Genomic DNA, 20,165 nt, shown 5'->3' on the forward strand with positions numbered 1-20,165 from the left:
CCCAGGTTTGTTTCCAGCCTCGGGCAACTGTCTGTGTGGAGTTTGCACATTCTCCCCTTCTCTGCGTGGGTTTCCTCCCACAGTCCAAAGATATGCTGCTTTGGTGAAGTGACCATGCTAAATTGCCCAGAGTGTTCAGGGATGTGTAGGTTAGCTGCATTAGTCAGGAGAAATGTAAAGTAATAGGGTCAGAGAATGGGTGTGCATGGGATACTCTTTGAAGGGTCAGTGTGGACTTGTTGTGCCAAATGGCCTGTTTCCACACTGTAGGGATTCTATGATTTATGTTGCAAGACCAAACACAGCTTAGGTGGTTGTTTTGCAGCACACCTCCATTCATTCTTCAAGCAATGCCATGGCCTTCCAGTAACCTGCTGTTTAATTCTCCACCTTGGTCTCACACTGACCTCTCTGTTCTCAGTTTCTGCGGAACAGCAGCTCATGTTTTGAATCAGCATCGTTCAACCTTTTAACTGTAAACTCAGCCCCCATTTGGTTCTATTTCTTTGCACATTTCAGTCTCGGTCTCCTGTTTCTCATACTATGGTTTTGGATAGCAGCTGTTTCTTATTCAATCATTCACACCTCCTCTGGTCACTTTTTTATTCTTGTTCCATCACCACCACTTTGGCACAATGTTATCATTTAATTTCTCCAAGTTTCTGTTCTCTCAATGTCCTCCTCATTTGTTCGTTTCTACCTTCTCCAATTTCACCTATTTAAACATTTCCAAATTTTCCCAGTCCCAATGGAAAAAAAACATCAAGCAGCAAACATTAACTCTGTTTCTCTCTGCACAGATGCTGCCTGACTTGCTGAACATTTTCTGTTTCAGTTTCAGGTTTTTGTGTTGCGCATGTGTCTCATTGGATCTTACTAACTTAAATCATCTCACCCATAACAATACATGTAATACTCATGTAATGTCTAACTAATAAGCTAACTAAACCATTAGTCCACGTGGTAGAAGGTTCTGCATTCTTATCGTTCTCTCAATACAAAGGTGCTAAATTCCTTAATCAAGTTAGGAATAAAAAGTTGTGGTCAGGATTCTTGAGCTTTACTAAAATATTTCAAGACCTCTGTTGATGGAGCAACAATAAAATAATTATTGCATCCAAATGAGAGACTTTGAAATTAACTATTTCAAATGCAACTCTGGCAGCTGATTTAAAAAGTAACTACTGATGTTTCTTGTTACTGATCAATATTTCAAATATCGGTAATTGAAACAAGCCAAACACTATTCTGAGCTCTCAGAAATGCAAGTCATTCATCCACAATCTAATGTGCCAAGCCATCAAAAAATTATTGTTTACTTGTTTGAATATATTGATATTGCTCAGCAGCAAGATATGCTGAGAGGTGCATCTCTTAAATAAAATTCACTTTTTCCTACATTCTGAGATAAATGATTCAGAATTATACTTCTTCAAATCCAATTAGAAAGTTTGCCCAGCTGATTAGATGTTATCTGTTTCTTATTAATCAGGATGCAGTATCAATAAGTCATTATGCTTCCATAATCCCAGATAAAAAACATGCATGAGACCTCAATACTTCTATTTATAACCTCTTTGCATCTTAACATCCCTGGCATATCTTCAAATGTCTATTTTTAATAATGGTGCTATGAGGCAGACAGTTAACGAAGAACACAAACACAAAAGTGACATTTATGAAACTGGATGTGACTTTTTACACTGAGTCTACACCTTTGGGATTTATCGTCTTATCCCAGCTTGGCTACTGAAATGAAAGGTTGTTTTGTTCAGTGACCATTGCTAGTCCTAAATCTAGTTTATGGTGGATACATTGTACAGAATTGTCTCTAATTTGGCACTTAATTGGCAGTCATTCGGAAAATGGATGATGCTGAGCAGTGGAACAGAAATGCCACACTTTTCTTACATTCCACTTGACATACTTTGATGGGACAGATTGGGATGAGCTTTTTGCAGCATCTAACAGTGCTTCTCCTGACCTTTAGCTTCCCTGATGCTGACAGAGGATACCTGAAATGCTAAGTGTTCCATTTCTCCATGTACATGTCTCATCTTAATGAGCACAGAGTAAATAGGAGGGGGGCAAAAAATAAATACTTTGTAAAAAAAAAATAATGTGAGGAAGCAATTTATATTGGGCTTCACAACAACAGTAGCAACAGCTTGTATTATAATGTACTTTTATCATAGTAAATATGAAATGACATTTGCAACCTCAACAGTCCAAAAGCACTACACACTATCTCATACATCTCAAAAATTTAATTTACCAAAAAGTTATCCTGCTCCCTTTTGAATTTGGAATAAGCATTTCTTCCTACCTGGAATACAGAACACTTTATGTTAGGTAATGGCCTGGGGTATTATCGCTAGAGTATTAACCCAGAGACCCAGGTAATATACTGGGTACTCAGGTTTGAATCCCACCATGGCAGATAGTGGCATTTGAATTCAACAAAATGACCATTAAACCATTGTTGATTTTTGGGGAAAACCCTATCTAGTTCACTAATGTCCTTTAGGGAAAGTCATCTGACATTCTTACCTGTCTGGCCTGCATGTGATTCCAGACCCACAACAATTTGGTTGAATCTTAACCACCCTCTGGATCATTAGGAATGATGGACAATAAATGTAGCCAATGAATAAATGAGAAAAGAAAGTTCTCTATCCATCTATTCTGTTTCAAATTACTGCGTAAATAATCCTACACTGCAAAGACAAATTTATAGAAGAATATTTGTTTCTAAAGATGAGCAAATAGAAATGCCAAATTGTCACAATTTTCAGTTAGTTGTGAGACAGGCTGTTTGCTACCACTTTACTATACCTAACATTCAAATTTCAGTTCCTGACAAACTCAGACTCTGACACCATCTATAATGAAGCAGTACCACAGTGTTTTTTTTATTACAAGCTATTAGACTTTAACTACAGGTAAATAGTTATAAATTGTTGACATATAATACTACTAATTAAAAGACTAATGCCCTCATAACCTCACTCCCTTACACACAGACTGAGAAACTGACAGGAGAAAAATATTATGGTTCGAGGGGCAGACAGTTTGGGTCTTTGTTCCCAGGCATTATTGTTGAGATGACCTTTATGACTCTTCTGCTAGCCAATATATTACTTCAGTCATCTTTCTCTGGATGCTTCCACTGGTTGGTGTCAGACAAAAACTGGCTAGTGGCCTTAATAAAAAGCCTTTGACTTATCCGCAATGTGTCACAGCTCACAAAAGGTGTTGCTAGAAAGATAGACTGGTGTTCTTTAGTTTACAGTGAGTTAAGACTGCAGAGAACAGGGAGATCACTCTTCAACTGGAGAAGAACTGACCACTTCATACACTCTCTCTCTCTGTAACTTCCTCCCAGCTCCAAGCTGTTCAGTTAATGGAGAATCAACAACACAGTGTTGCAGGCAAACAGATCCTTCCCATTGATAATTGGTCACAAGTCCATAGACCAATTAACTTCTGGTTGTCAGTAAATCTTCAACAGTATATGCCTCAGCTCCAAATTGGCTACAACTCAACTTTCAATTACTGCTTGTTGAAGCAATTATTCATGATGTTTGTCATGGAGGTATTGGGTTGCTTGATTTCCAAACTGCAGTTGCTCTTTTAAATACAAGATTTAAAATAGTTCTTTCCCATTTCAATTCATAACCTTTAAAAATGGCATTATTACCAGCTATCCTTGGGATGCTGTTGTCCTGATTTCTGACAGGCTTAAGGGCTGAGATTTCACTACTTACTCTATCTAAATAATCTAAAATTGAAAAAGTAAGACAAAAAAACTGGATGCTGGAAATCTATAGAGAGAAAATCGAATTAATGTTTTGAGTCCAGTGATACATCTTCAGAATGAAATTCAGAATGAAACATGAACTCTTCTTTACAAGTGTATTGTCAGCAAGCATATTGACAATGTCACGATGTCCAAGACCATCACCCCCCAGGGCTGTGTGCTCAGTCCACTGCTGTTCACCCTGCTGACACATGACTGTGCAGCGATGCACAGGTCGAATCACATCATCAAGCTCATTGATGATATGACTGTAGTAGGTCTCATCAGCACGAATGACGAGTCAGCATACAGAGCCAACAACCTGTCTCTGAATGTGGACAAAATGAAGGAGATGGTTGTTGACTTCAGGAGGGCATGCAGCGACCACTCTCTGCTGAATATTGATGGCTCCCTTGTGGAGATTGTGAAGAGCACCAAATTTCCTGGCGTACACCTGGCAGAGAATCTCAACTGGGCCTCAACACCAGATCCACAGCCAAGAAAGCTCAGCAGCGTCTCTACCTTCTGTGCAGGCTGAGGAAAGCCCTTCTGCCACATCCTCTTCCTCACCACATTCTACAGAGAGTTTATTGAGAGTACGCTGAGCTGCTGTATCACTGCCTGGTTTGAGAATTGCACTGTCTTGGATTGTAAGACCCTACAACGGATAGTGAGGACAGCTGAGAGAATCATTGGGGTCTCTCTCCCCTCTATTACAGACAATTACACCACATGCTGCATCCAAAAGGCTAAGAGCATCTTGGAAGACCCTATCCCTCCTCACTCAAACTCTTCTCCTTCCTGCCATTTGGCAGAAGATACCGGAGCATTTGGTCTCTCACGGCTAGACTGTGCAACAGTTGCTTCCCACAAGCCATCGGGCTCCTTAACACTGTATGATCGGACTCTTACCCATCCTGAAACTCTTTGCATGACTTAGAATTGCTGCATGAGAAATGTCTATTATTTATCATTCTTCTATTACACTGTAACTTGCGGGTTTTGCACGTCTTATGTTCTTTATGCCGTGTACGATTGTGTAGCTTGTGCTGTCTGTGTCGCCCCTTTTGTTCCTGGAAGAACATTGTTTCATTTTTACTGTATCAGTTGTTTATGGTAGAGATGACAAATAAAAGCTTCTCTCCCTCTCTCCCTCTCTCTCTCTTTCTCTCCACAGATGTTCCTAGACCTGCTGAGTTTCTCCAGCAGTTCATGTTTTTGTTAAATTGAAGAAGTTTTTGTCTGGATATCTTGGAAAAGCTCCCTGACTGCTCACCTTTCCAATTGTCTGCAATAATTTTCCAGGTTTTGATCAAATGTTATCTTCTTGCATAACCCCGTAATACCAATTTCTTTATATAGGTAATACTACTTGCACCAAACAGATGGATATTTGTGATTGTAACAAGGCCAACCAGGTGGACATTATAGAATGAGTTCCCTGATTGGGGCAGTTAATCTGGCCCAATCAGCAAGCTCTGGCCGAAAGAGTCAGACATTCTGTACACTCTGATAGCTGGCTCTGAGGGAGCTAGATCAGTGTCAGGGACTCTCCATGTGTGAATAAAGGTTCATTTGGCGATGGAATACCGGCCTCTGTGGAGTTATTTCAGAGATAAAATTCAGTTTAGATTATATATTTCACTACTGTTCCATTTGGGGTGTGCCTAATGTACAGAATTAAGAATTAGGGAGTTTCATTATGAAGAACAATGGAAGTGTAATACTATAGTAAAACAATGATTTACAAAAAGTGCTAACTTTTTTTTTCTCTCCTCCATGCTAGGGAGATTGAATTTCCTTAAGGATTCTGATTTTCTGCTTGAAGCTCTATGGAAACTGTGTTGGGATTTTAATATGTTGTGTCTGCATCTTTAGTTGCAGCTAGGATTGTGGAAATAACTGGATGCAAAGCCTGTTTGGCATTGTTTTTGGAGATTGCGTGCCTTCCAACTTCCTTTTCTGTCATGTCAGGTATTAATGACAATGGGTGAAGTTTGAGTGACGTAGCTAGATGGGATTTGTGGCAGAATCAGAAGAGAAGTCCTGTGAGGCCTAACGTGATGTTGGGGCCGTTCTTGCTGAATCTTATATACATTAGCTCAACAGTGAGGAGTGTTTCTCACTAGGTTGCAGAAGGTTGCTGATTAAGGGGATTTTGCTTGTTAAACACTTTATTAACACCACAACTCGCCTCAATAATATTCAGTTTCCAATATTACGAAAGTGCCAAACTAGTTAGACAGCAGGAAACCCAACGTGGAAGTTAGAGCAGAGACATGGCAAGTTCAGCTCATTGCTGGCTCCTAAGGACCTCCATATTGGACAGCAGTATGGACAGGATGTACATGTATTTGGAAAGGCAAGGACTGATTAGGGATAGTCAACATGGCTTTGTGCGTGGGAAATCATGTCTCACAAACTTGATTGAGTTTTTTGAAGAAGTAACAAAGAAGATTGATGAGGGCAGATCAGTAGATGTGATCTATATGGACTTCAGTAAGGCATTTGACATGGGAGACTGATTAGCAAGGTTAGATCTCATGGAATAAAAGGAGAACTAGCCATTTGGATACAGAACTGGCTCAAAGGTAGAAGACAGAGGGTGGTGGTGGAGGGTTGTTTTTCAGACTGGAGGCCTGTGACCGCTGGAGTGCCACAAAGATCGGTGCTGGGCCCTCTATATTTTGTCAATTACATAAATGATTTGGATGCGAGCATAAGAGGTACAGTTAGTAAGTTTGTAGATGACACCAAAATTGGTTGTCTAGTGGACAGCGAAGAAGGTTACCTCAGATTACAATGGGATCTTGATCAGATGGGCCAATGGACTGAGAATTGGCAGATGGAGTTTAATTTAGAGAAATGTGAGGTGCTGCATTTTGGGAAAGCAAATCTTAGCAGGACTTATACACTTAATGGAAAGGTCCTGGGGAGTGTTGCTGAACAAAGAGACCTTGGAGTGCAGGTTCATAGCTCCTTGAAAGTGGAGTCGCAGGTAGATAGGATAGTGAAGAAGGCGTTTGGTATGCTTTCCTTTATTGGTCAGAGTATTGAGTATAGGAGTTGGGAGGTCATGTTGCGGCTGTACAGGACATTGGTAGGCCACTGTTGGAATATTGCGTGCAATTCTGGTCTCCTTCCTATTGGAAAGATGTTGTGAAACTTGAAAGGGTTCAGAAAAGATTTACAAGGATGTTGCCAGGGTTGGAGGATCTGAACTACAGGGAGAGGCTGAACAGTTTGGGGCTGTTTTCCCTGGAGCGTCGGAGGCTGAAGGGTGATCTTATAGAGGTTTACAAAATTATGAGGGGCATGAATAGGATAAATAGACAAAGTCTTTTCCCTGGGATTGGGGGGTCCAGAACTAAAGGGCATAGGTTTAGGGTGAGAGGAGAAAGATATAAAAGAGACCTAAGGGGCAACTTTTTCACGCAGAAGGTGGTACGTGTATGGAATGAGCTGCCAGAGGAAGTGGTGGAGGCTGGTACAATTGCAACATTTAAGAGGCATTTGGATGGGTATATGAATAGGAAGGGTTTGGAGGGATCTGGGCCAGGTGCTGGCAGGTGACACTAGATTGGGTTGGAATATCTGGTCGGCGTGGGCAGGTTGGACCGAAGGGTCTGTTTCCATGCTGTACATCTCTATGACTCTATGACTCTATGACCAGGCACCAACGTTTCATGGATACCAGCCACTTACATCTCATGTCCGTTGACTTTGGTATCTGCCACATGTCAACAACTAAGACCCTTCATGACACATCCAAAGATATGCAGGTTGGGTGGATGGGCCATAGGAAATGCAGGGTTACAGGGATGGGGTAGGGGAGTGGGATGCTCTTCGGACGTGGGTATGGACTTGATTGGCCAAATGACCTGCTTTCACATTGTAGGGACTCTATGATCTATCTCTGATCCACTTACAAGACACTTCTGCATTTCAATGCTGCACTTGGACTGTCCCAATAACTCTCATTGTAATGCTGCAGCAAGAATACTGTGTTCTCAAGGACCAACCCCCCCCAGCTCGTGGTCTGGACAGGTTGTATCTCTGAGCCCCTTCACTTGCTGTCAGAGTGCACATTCAGTCTGAGACCACCTGGATGCTCACAGCATCCCTGCCTTACAATACCTTTTTTACGCTTTTCCACCTCAGGCAGAGATATTAGGCTGATGTAACTTCCAACATTTCATGCCTTTCAACATAGAACCAAAGCAGGAAGTTTGTCATGGTTGTTACCGTCATAAGTCACGTAAAAGGAGACACCCTTCAGTCACAGGGCTCCAGCACAGAAATACAAGGGCATCCTCCAATGCCAATCTCGGGGCTTCGACACGGTCAGTCAACTGCTTGGAGCAGTCAGGGTCACCATGCTCCCCGTGTGAGGACTGAAAGCCAAATGTCAGAGACTTTCTTCCCTATTGTAGGCTGTTTTCTATTAGAGAAGCAGGTATTACAGGAGATGAAAGTGGGTGGCGCGTTTAATAAGAAATCTTACAGAACCTCATATTTTGTTTTGCTGAATGATTCAGCCCAAAGTCTCTGCTCTGATTCCCAAATTAAACGCAAGTTTCAACTGCTGATCTGAGATCCTGAATTAGTCTGGGAGAATATATGCAGTGAGAAGAGGTTAAAAAAAGAGACCTGGGAGCTGGAACTGAGTCACAAGGGAAGTTATTACTTGGTAGTTATAATACTGCAGTTTCAAATTAGAACATTACCCTTGCCTGAATAAAAATACAGCCATCCTTTTGTCATAGACTTTTTATAATGTTTCTGTATGAATATCTATTACTGATAAGGTTATGCTCAGATAGATCAAATGATGAAACCCCATCTCTCAGATCGCATATGAAATTACGATTTTTCTTCTCCACTTGAATCTCATATTTATCTTGGACATAGAAGCTACCTACTTCTTTAAAAGTACAAGACATGGTTTATTATCCTTTTGAAATACTTGAAAGTAACTAATGTAAAGTCTTCAATCTCTTCCCAATTTTCTTATCAGAACTGGACTCAACTAAAAGACAGGCTGAGCTTGACAAGAAAGCAATTGATGAACTGGTGAGAGAACGAGACATTTTGAATAAGGTAAGTATATTGATATGTAGCCTGGTTAAACTTCTACAACATCTGTATTCCCAGTTTTGAGCTGCTAGATCTGTTCAGAAAAGGCTACTTCATCTTTACAATGACAGTGTGATGGTCGCTCCCACCTATACTGTCACTACAAGGCGTATCTGTGACATGTGAATTCTAAGTACAAGGTCTTGTATGTTTATCTGTCTTATTAGCTGCTTCACTACTTGCAGCAGATCCAGTCTGGTATAAATGTCCATCATAAAGGCCCCAGCCATTTCATGTTGTGTTCTGATGGTGGAAGAGGCTATCACAAGACACGTCTTCTGCATGGACTACATGTCATAGAATGAACATCTGTATTCATGGATTCCTGGTAGGCAGTCTTCTGGACTCTTGTTCCACCATCTGAGACACGTAGTGGAAATATTTTCACAAGAGTTATGGAATAAAAACGACATGCAGTTAGTCTGGGATTTGGATCCAGCACTGGAAATTTTCAGGTCCCAACTCTAGATACTTCCATTAAGACCTTAGGTGATCTTCCAGACTTTGCCTTATGTCTTGGGGGCAGCTAGTTCACATGTTGTCCCCATTCCTGTCATGTTATCATGAAGACTTTGAGTTTTATCAAAATGAAGTGCTTTATTGCTTATTCCCAATGGAATAGACCTTACTGAAAAAGTTTGATGGATGGTTCATTCCATTGCCTGTGTTTATAATTCAATTTTTCTGTGGGTAATTATAATTTAGCTTCCGGCTAGGAACTTCAGTGGAGAGTAAAACTGGAGGGTATGTACAACCAACATTGCACCCACTATCCTGACTAGATTAAAATTAACCCCATCGGTAGACTGCAAAATGAATGTTCCACCTGATTGCACGGGTTTGTCGCCTAGTGAATTAGGTTAAAATTGCTCTTTTGTTTCTAAATCTTCAAAATCAAGTTTTATTTTAATTAGAGCTGTTGTTATGAAGATGGTTCCATTAATAATTCTTTTTTAAAAGATACTTTAAAAGGCACATGCTTGAAGCTAACTGCTTGAGCTTGTTTATGGGAAGGCATATATCTTAGTTTATTGCTGTCAGGAGTTGTGGTTATTTGATGTTATTGGAAGTTCTGTTTGAGTGTGGCCTGCTATGAGAAGGCACTCAGTTATCCCTGTGCCAACTTCTTGAGAAAACCATTTGAGGAACCAGTGGGCGAACTGGAAAAGAAATGTTTACAGCAATTTTTCCAAGAAGCGTCTCGAACACTTTCTCTTGACATCTCCTTAATAAGCTGCTTCTGAAGCGATTTGCCTATGTGTGTCAGGACATTGGACCAAAAGCCATCTGGAGCGTTTCATTTTTTATTCTATGTTCTCCTGGCATTAATGATTTTTTGGATAAGTTTTTGCTTTATAATGACAATTTCTGCACTGACCTTTTTTCTCTCTCTTTAACTAGCATGTGTCAAGTTGTTTACAAGGGTATATTTATACATATTTATAAGCATCACATTTCAAAATGTATGTTAATAAGTTTTGCACATTTATTGAATACATTTTGATATATAAACCATAGTTATGGTGGTGGATTTTGAATTCTGAAATGGATTCATTAACATATAATTGGCCATATTGATAACTGGATAAAACATTCTTGGAGTTTTGAGAAGATTTGTAGCTCAGATTGAGGTTCTGGATGTAGGTTTGTTCGCTGAGCTGAAAGGCTCGTTTTCAAACGTTTCGTCACCATACTAGGTAACATCTTCAGTCAGTCTCCAGAGGCTCACTGACGATGTTACCTAGTATGGTGACAAAACGTCTGAAAATGAACCTTCCAGCTTAACAAGCTAACCTACTTCCACATTTATGGGTATACATTGTGACCAGTATTGAGTGGAACTGAAGAAGGGCAGTGCACTTGACTAATTTCACTTGTGATCCTGTAAAAAGCTGGAACAATTCCATTCCATATAGAATGAAAAATCTTTCTCAAAGTAGAAAATCTTAATTCACCAGTGTGCTCTCCAAGGGATGCTGTGAGTCAATCCAGCACATACTTTGCCAGTTTCAATATAAACATATACTTTTGCATTATTATTGGACAGATGTAGTAAAACCCTGATGGTGCCACAAAGACAGTATTCATTCCAAATGAGCATAAACGAATTTACAACACATGCAAATGTGAGAATTTTAGTCTTGGCTAATATCATTGCTCATGGAGAGTTAAAATTTAATGTCATTTTCAGTGAAGAGAGGTTAGTAGATAACAGGAAATTGAAACAGAAAACTCTAATATAGTTTGAGCTCTTTTTAAAGTTATTGTTGTACATTTCCATGTAAATTCCAATGCCCATGTTTGTAATGAAACCTGCCTATGTTCACATGTCAGACTCAACTTATACATTACTCCCAATGGCGGCACTGCAACATGTTTCATAAGCTGGGGTATTTAGCTACATTGTGGAAAATTTGTGCAGGCATTTTCTGCTATCAATGTAGAGAAAGGAAGTTAGAATGACAAAGTTGACATAATGCAAACTGACAAACGATTCTTAATATAGATTGAATTTCTTTTCATGTGGATTTATAATATTGTCTTCAAGACTAGAGTCTGAAGGTTTATATCTATGTGAATGGTGAAACAAAACTTTGGGTGTAAAATGCCCTAAGTTAAGCAAATGAAAGAAAATGATCTGAAATCAAATGATCTGGAAACCTGTCATGGATCAATTTGCAAAACAAAAAACATTTATTTGTTCTGAGCATTGGATCCAGTTTATATGGATAGTGTCCAACAAGGCTGTAAAGTTCAGAAAGGCTGGGGTTATAATTTCATAGCAACACATCACGTTTAGCATTCATGGCTTTTAGTTTGAGGTCTGTATCTATATCAAAGTGGACCTTTTGCCTCATAGAATCTTTCCATGTAATGTAACAATGTTTATGGTTTCTTTTTTCCTAGAACATGCTGAAGGCAGTTAGTGCCACTGAGAAGCAATCAAACTTGGTCAAAATACATGAGCAATCCAAGAAGGTGCTTGAACAGGAAATTCAAAACTATAATAATGAGGCACAGAAACAGCGGAAAATTATCTACCATCTGGAAAAGGAAAGAGACCGATACATCAATGAGGCCAGTGACCTTACACAGAAGGTTAGTCCTTTCAGTACATAAACTTAATCAAAGTTTGTGTAAAGATTTGTAGCTTGGGTGCTCGTTGTTGTGGTTCTGTTCGCCGAGCTGGGAATTTGTGTTGCAGACGTTTCGCCCCCTATCTAGGTGACATCTTCAGTGCTTGGGAGCCTCCTGTGAAGCGCTTCTGTGATGTTTCCTCTGGCATTTATAGAGGTTTGTCTCTGCCGCTTCCGGTTGTCAGTTCCAGCTGCCCGCTGCAGTGGCCGGTACATTGGGTCCAGGTCGACGTGTTTGTTGATAGAATCTGTGGACGAGTGCCATGCCTCTAGGAATTCTCTGGCTGTTCTCTGTTTGGCTTGTCCTATAATAGTAGTGTTGTCCCAGTCGAACTCGTGTTGCTTGTCATCGCCATGTGTGGCTACTCAGGATAGCTGGTCGTGTTGTTTCGTGGCTAGTTGGTGTTCATGGATACGGATCGTTAGCTGTCTTCCTGTTTGTCCTATGTAGTGTTTTGTGCAGTCCTTGCATGGGATTTTGTACACTACGTTGGTTTTGTTCATGCTGGGTATCGGGTCCTTTGTCCTGGTGATTTGTTGTCTGAGAGTGGCTGTTGGTTTGTGTGCTGTTATGAGTCCTTAATCATTTGGAGAAACAAGTGCTGGTCTCCGACTGAGTAAATCAATGTTTACTCTTTTTGATGAGAGAAGATCAAATCCAGAATTAATTAAAATGAACTTGAAGATGATTATATCAAAGTACAATGGAACCTTAACCAGACAGGCCAGTGGACCGAAGATTGGCAAAAGGAATTTAATTTAGATAAATGTGAGGTGTTACATTTTGTTAAGGCAAACCAGGCCGAAGTTATACAGTTAAGAATAGGGCCATGAGGAGTGTTGCTGAACAAAGAGACCCAGGGTTGCTGGTACATAGTTCCTTGAAAGTGGCATCACAGGTGGACATGGCACACTTGTTTGGCACACTTGCCTTCATTGGTCAGAACATTGAGTATAGGAGTTGGGAGGTCCTGCTGTGACTATATAGAACATTGTTGAGACCCCTTTTAGAATACTGCATTTAGTTCTGGTCACCCTTCTATAGGAAAGATGTTGTTTGAATTGGGAGGGTACAGAAAAGATTTAGAAACATGTTTCCAGGTTGGAGGATTTGAGCAATAGGAAGAGATTGAATAGGCTGGAGCTTTTAGCCTTGGACTGTCAGAGGTTGAGAAGTGACCTTATAGATGTTTATAAAATCATGAGGAGCATGGATAGGGTGAATAGCCAAAGTCTTTTTCCAAGGGTGGAGGGAATCCAAAGCTAGAGGGCATAGGTTTAAGGTGAGAGGGGAAAGATTTAAAGAGGACCTTAGAGAAACTTTTTAACGCAGAGAGTAGTGCGTGCATGGAATGAGCTGCCAGAGGAAGTGGTGGAGGTCGGTACAATTCCATCATTTAAAAGGCACCTGGATTCCTATATGAATAGGAAGGATTTAGATGGATATGAGCCAAATGCTGACAGATAGGACTAGGTCACATTTGGATGTCTGGTTGATGTGGATGAGTTGGACTGAAGACTCTGTTTCCGTGCTGTATGATGCTATGATTCTCTTATTGTCTGACTCTATGACTGAGTTAGAGGGAAAGGTGAGTCAGGATGGAGGCTAAATTGATCATGGCTGATGAGTAATTAACTGAGGATTTGGAACATGCTTAGTAGGCTGGCTTTCTTTGACCTAATAGGTCTTTAAAATTATGGAAGGTTGTAAAATGATGGATCCAGAGGGAATGTTTCCATTTGTGTGGAATGACATAACTAGAGAGCATCACTATAAGACAGTCACCAAAGAAATCAAATAAGAAATGATGAGAGGTTGGAACTGACCCCCACAGGAATGGGTAAAGCAAATTATATTTTGGAGTCATAGAGTCAGCCAGCATGGAAGCAGACCATTTGGTACAACTTTTCTATGCCAACTGAGTGTCCCAAACAGACTAATCCCATTTGATACATTTAAGGCTAACTAAATATTAGCGAGTTTGGAAAAAATTTGTAGCGCAGATTGAGGTTCTAGATGTAGGTTTGCTTGTCCATGTCAGTGTTGATGCTCTACTAACGCCCCCTTCCACATCCATCTGAATATATCAATGGAACCCTCTGTTTCCTTCTCTCTCATTTGCATATCTAGTTAGCTGGATGTAAGTTTGCTCGCTGAGCTGGAAGGTTCAGTTTCAGACGTTTCGTCACCATACGAGGTAACATCATCAGTGAGCTCCAGATGAAGCACTGGTGGTATGGCCCGCTTTTTATTTAGGTGTGTAGGCTTCCTTGGGATGGTGATGCCATTTCCTGTGGTGACATCATTTCTCGTGATGCCATCATTTCCTGTTCTTTTCCTCAGGAGGTAATAAATGGGATTCAAGTCAATGTGTTTGTTGATAGAGTTCCTGTTGGAATGCCATGCTTCCAGGAATTCTCATGTGTGTCTCTGTTTGGCTTGTCCTAGGATGGATGTGTTGTCCCTGTTGAGGTGGTGTCCTTCCTCATCTGTATGTAAAGATACTAGGGAGAGTGGATCATGTCTTTTAGTGTCTAGTTGATGTTCATGTATCCTGGTGGCTAGTTTTCTGCCTGTTTGTGCAATGTAGTGTTTGTTACAGTTCTTACAAGGTATTTTGTAAATGACATTAGTTGGAAAACCACCAACTTCATCAGCAAGGACAACTTCGTTAAGCTAGCGGACCTATGCCTTACCACCCACTTCACCTTCAACAACTAAACCTAGCGACAAACCAATGGAACACCCATGGGATCTCCGATATCAGGGTTCTTAGCAGAGGCAGTCATGCAGAGACTCGAACAAACAGCTCTGCCAACTATCCAACCCAAACTTTGGGTCCGCTACATGGATGACACCTTTGTCATCACTAAACGAAACAAATTAGAGGAAACTTTCAAGACCATCAATAATACCCTTGCTGGCATAAAATTCATTAAAAAGGAGGAAAACAACAACAAACTGCCATTCCTAGATGCCGCGGTACAGCGAACAGCCAATGGGGAACTTTAAACCAGCGTCGACAGGAAAACAACTCATACAGACCAAATACTGAACTACAGAAGCAATCATCCCAACATCCACATACGAAGCTGCATTAGAACATTATTCCAATGAGCCACCACACACTGCAGCACCGAGAAACTATGAAGAGCAGAGGAAAATCACCTTTCCAGTGTATTCAAAAAGAACGGGTACCCAACAAACACAGTCCACTGATTTCTCAGCAACAAACCCAAACAAGCAGGCAAAACATGTCCAGAAACCCTAGCCACTCTCCCCTCTATCAAAGACATCTCGGAATGAACTGCCAGACTACTCACACCCCTTGGCATCATGGTAGCCCACAAACCCAACAACACACTAAAACAGCATCAAATGAACTTGAAGGAACCTATATAGACAATAAGCAAAACTAATGTCATTTACAAAATACCTTGCAAGAACTGTAACAAACACGACATTGGACAAACAGGCAGAAAACTCTCCACTAGGATACATTGACATCAACTAGACACAAAAAGACATGACCCTCTCTCACTAGTATCCTTACATTCAGATAAGGAAGGACACCACTTTGACTGGGACTACATATCCAGCCTAGGACAAGCCAAACAGAGACACATGCGAGAATCCCTGGAAGCATGGCGTTCCAACCGGAACTCTATCAACAAAAACATTGACTTGGATCCCATTTACCATATCCTGAGAAAAAGAACATGAAATGATGTCACCACGAGAAATGACGTCACCACAGGAAATGACATCACCAACCCAAGGAATCCTAAACACATAAATAAAAAGCGGGCCATACCACCAGTACTTCATCTGGAGGCTCACTGATGATATTACTGCATTTGGTGACAAAACGTCTGAAACTGAACCTTCCAGCCCAGCGAACAAACCTATATCCAGCTAACTAAATATGCAATTGAGAGAGAAGGGAACAAAGGGTTACATTCGTATAGTCAGATGAGACATGGGAGGATGCGTAAGTAGAGCTTCAACACTGACATGGACTAGTTGGTCTGAACAGCCTGTTTCTGTGCCATAATCTTACGTAATCCCAGTGCTTCATTTGTGCCCAGAACTGAACTCCTATAAATGATGGAATACCAAAATGAAACAGTTTTGCTGAAACTGTTCACTTTGGTGTGCTTCCGAAACATTGTTTGCCCACCACAGTAATTGCTGGAGTGATGCAGGTTAGAAGACAGTTTAGCCGGTGCTTTCGTTTTGTTCCTAGTATCAAAGGGTCAAATTACCAGCAGAAGGGTAAAACAGGTAAGTGTGACTATGTGTTTTTCAAAGCTATGCATCAATAAAGGCCAAGGACCACTTCCATCTTCTGGAAACACCTGCCCAGTGTGTGGTTGGAGATGGGGTTCTTGGATCAGGCTCTTCGGCCACGTAGAGACCCACAGAACCCAGGACCAGTGATCTGAGTGGACAATCATATTCATTAGCAAGTGATTGCTAACCACAACAATGATAAATAAAATATCAATACAGTATAATCTGGTCACTTTTGTTCTACTTTTATGAGATTTTACCAGTTTTATCTTGCCAGGGTCAATAATTCCTTAAAACAAGATCCCTAGAGAGTTCAAAAGTATTCACTTCTTGAAGAAACTGTGGCTTGACTAATGGTTTGCTTGTGTTTTTCAGCAGGGTTGCCAATTTATTTAAATACAATCTGCTTGAACATTTCTTCTCCATATTTTCAATCTGATTTAAAGAAAACTTTTTATTCCACTTCCCTCAATGGCAGTGTTGTATTTGGATGAGGCTGGGTGAGGATGTGAGGAGGATGGGATGGAGTCGGGCTGTGTTGGGTGATTATATATTCGTTAGCATTGCAGTTGCATCCCTTAGTGTATCACCCAAGTTGAAATAATTTGAGGAAGAGTCACTCAACCCAAAATATTAACTCTGATTTCTCTTCATAGATGCTGCCAGACCTGCTGAGATTTTCCAGCAATTTCTGTTTTAGTAACAATAATCATGTTACTCGTGAAATTTCAAGGCCGGGTTCAATTGTGGTGGAGTTTTATAGTGAGGCAGCTACATCGCCATCTTACTTTTCCAGCTGGATAGTGGTCACAAGTTGTCAGGCTGACTTTTTTCTATCATATTCTAGCCTGTGATCACTAAAGTAAGATTATCTTATTGGTTGAAATTTAGTAAACATCTGTTTTTTAACTTTAAAATGATTGGGCACAGTAACATGTTGAAATAGCCTAACTGCATGCAGTGAGATTCCAAATGACAGTCCAGTCAAGACTAGGGAGGTAACTTTGCTTTTTATTAATTTAAAAAGGAAAACAAAATGAACAAACATTCCCACTGGCTGTTTAGAGAGCATCTAAGTTTGTGAGAAGATTTGTAGCTCGGGTGCTCCTTGTTGTGGTTCTGTTTGCCGAGCTGGGAATTTGTGTTACAGACGTTTCGCCCCCTGTCTAGGTGACATCCTCAGTGCTTGGGAGCCTCCTGTGAAGCGCTTCTGTGATGTTTCCTTTGGCATTTATACAAACCACTATAAATGCCGGAGGAAACATCACAGAAGCGCTTCACAGGAGGCTCCCAAGCACTGAGGATGTCACCTAGACAGGGGACGAAACGTCTGCAACACAAATTCCCAGCTCGGCGAACAGAACCACAACAGAGAGCATCTAAATATCAGACCATTGAAACCTTAATGATATCAATTGCATTGTATTTTTTAGATGCACAAAAATATTCAAAAATATTGGAACAACTAAAGGATACAAACTCATCATTGTTCTTCCTAATGGTTTAATTTGCTGAATAAGAGCAAATGCCAAATGCTTTAGAGCTGGATATTTACATAAGGCTTTATAATCTCTCATCTCTGAGAGTGGCTGAACACTGACCTGAAGCATAGTGTTAATTAACATTTTCATTCAAAATAATCATAAAGATGCAGCAAAGGAAGTGCACACAGACTGTGGCAGAGCTTGGGTTTGTGTCTTTTTAATAAAGTGGACAGCATTCTGAGCTTTACATCTGAATCATGTCAAATCACGACCTAGTGCTTTTTGTAAATTCACAAGTGCACGCTTCTTTCACTTCCTCAGTAAATTACAGGCTTTTAAAGGCACCCATGGAATCATGTTAAAACTATTTCTTAATTTGACATGGACTTCCCTTCTTTTCAAATATATTGCAGCTAGATATTAACATGGATGTGGGGAGGAAATGGCGAGCTATTTTGAGGTCAGTGAACCTGTAAAGAAGTCTATGCGGAGAGATCAGAAGGGGTCTGTGTTACTAGTCATTGGAGATCTCTGAGATGGGGGAGAGCTGCCACTGGATTTGAAGCATCATAGGGAGGGGGACATTGGAAGAGTCATGGAACAGATGAGAAGGTCACAATGGGAAGACTGGAAATGACATGAAGGATTAGTGGGTGTTAGTTGGGTAATGAATGATGGATGCCACAAGTTGCCACAAGAGGTGCAGATCTCCTGATGTGAAATGTCAAGCCTCACTGGGGTAGTGCATTGGAAATCAAGCCCTGCTATTCCAGAGGTTGTAACTTAAGTTAATGATTCTGTGAATATGACTACGTCAAGCTGTAGCTTTGATTTGGAGGAGCCAGTGTTGGACTGGGGTGTACTAAGTTAAAAATCACCCAACACCAGGTTATAGTCCAACAGGTTTATTTGGATGCACTCATTTGGAAAATTGTAGCTTGACTAGTCTGTGAGACAGCTCTCCCATTTTGACACTAGTCCCCAGATAAGGAGGGCTTCACAGGTTGATGAGGCAGTTTTTGCTTCTGTTGTTTCTGGTGCTTAAGTTTATACTAGAAAGTCCATTTGGTTTCACTCCCTCTTTGAGGGTTTCTAGTGATTATTACAACTGAGTGGCTTGTTAGGTCATTGCAGAGGGCAGTTAAGAGTCAACCATGTTTCTGTGGATCTGAAGTCACAAATAGGCCAGACTCGGGTGATAGTTTCCTTCCCATAAGGATGTTTGTGAATCAGATGTCTTTTTCCAGCAATTGTTTCATGGCCAATCTTAGACATTTAATTCCAGACTTTTTGTATTGATTTCAAATTCAAATCTGCCATGCAAGATTTGAACCCTGGCCCCCAGGAAGTTGCCTGGAATTATACTTCAGCGATAATGCCATTAGGCCAAAACCTCCGTATGCTAAGATTAAAATGTCCCCTTATTTCAAGGCATGACAGGCCAAGCTAGGCCCTGTTGCTTCTCATCCACCTTCATGCCAAACTATGGCCCTTCCATCCGCCATGACCAGGGCCTCCAAGCCCTCCGTTTTTTCCTCTCCAGACGTTCCCAACAGTACCCCTCCACCGACACTCTCATTCGTTTGGCCGAACTGGTCCTCACCCTTAACAATTTCTCCTTTGAATCCTCCCACTTCCTCCAGACCAAAGGGGTAGCCATGGGCACACGTATGGGCCCCAGCTATGCCTGTCTCTTTGTTGGCTACGTAGAACAGTTGATCTTCCATAATTACACCGGCACCACTCCCCACCTCTTCCTCCGCTACATTGATGACTGCATTGGCGCCACCTCATGCTCCCGCGAGGAGGTTGAGCAATTCATCAACTTCACCAACACATTCCACCCTGACCTTAAATTTACCTGGACCATCTCCGACACCTGGCTCCCCTTCCTGGACCTCTCCATCTCCATCAGTGACGACAGACTTGACACTGACATTTTCTACAAACCCACCGACTCCCACAGCGACCTGGATTACACCTCTTCCCACCCTACCTCTTGCAAAAATGCCATCCCGTATTCCCAATTCCTCCGCCGTATCTGCTCCCAGGAGGAGCGGTTCCACCATAAAACACACCAGATGGCCTCCTTCTTTAAAGACCGCAATTTCCCTTCCCACGTGGTCAAAGATGCCCTCCAACGCATCTCGTCCACATCCCGCACCTCCACCCTCAGACCCAACCCCTCCAACCGCAACAAGGACAGAACGCCCCTGGTGCCCACCTTCCACCCTACCAACCTTCGCATAAACCAAATCATCCGCCGACATTTCCGCCACCTCCAAACAGACCCCACCACCAGGGATATATTCCCC

At 41.3% G+C, this 20,165-nt stretch overlaps 1 protein-coding gene across 1 annotated transcript in view; it reads left to right on the plus strand.

Moving 5' to 3' along the window:
* Positions 1-20,165, plus strand: part of cfap58 (cilia and flagella associated protein 58) — a 189,409-nt gene that overhangs the window by 32,748 nt on the left and 136,496 nt on the right. Inside the window, exons 7-8 of the mRNA XM_043712232.1 lie at positions 8,817-8,899; positions 11,843-12,034. Coding sequence (XP_043568167.1) covers positions 8,817-8,899; positions 11,843-12,034 — 275 coding nt within the window. The remainder of the gene's footprint in view (positions 1-8,816; positions 8,900-11,842; positions 12,035-20,165) is intronic.

The sequence above is a fragment of the Chiloscyllium plagiosum genome, chromosome 22, assembly GCF_004010195.1.
Source record: "Chiloscyllium plagiosum isolate BGI_BamShark_2017 chromosome 22, ASM401019v2, whole genome shotgun sequence".
Classification (NCBI taxonomy): domain Eukaryota; kingdom Metazoa; phylum Chordata; class Chondrichthyes; order Orectolobiformes; family Hemiscylliidae; genus Chiloscyllium; species Chiloscyllium plagiosum.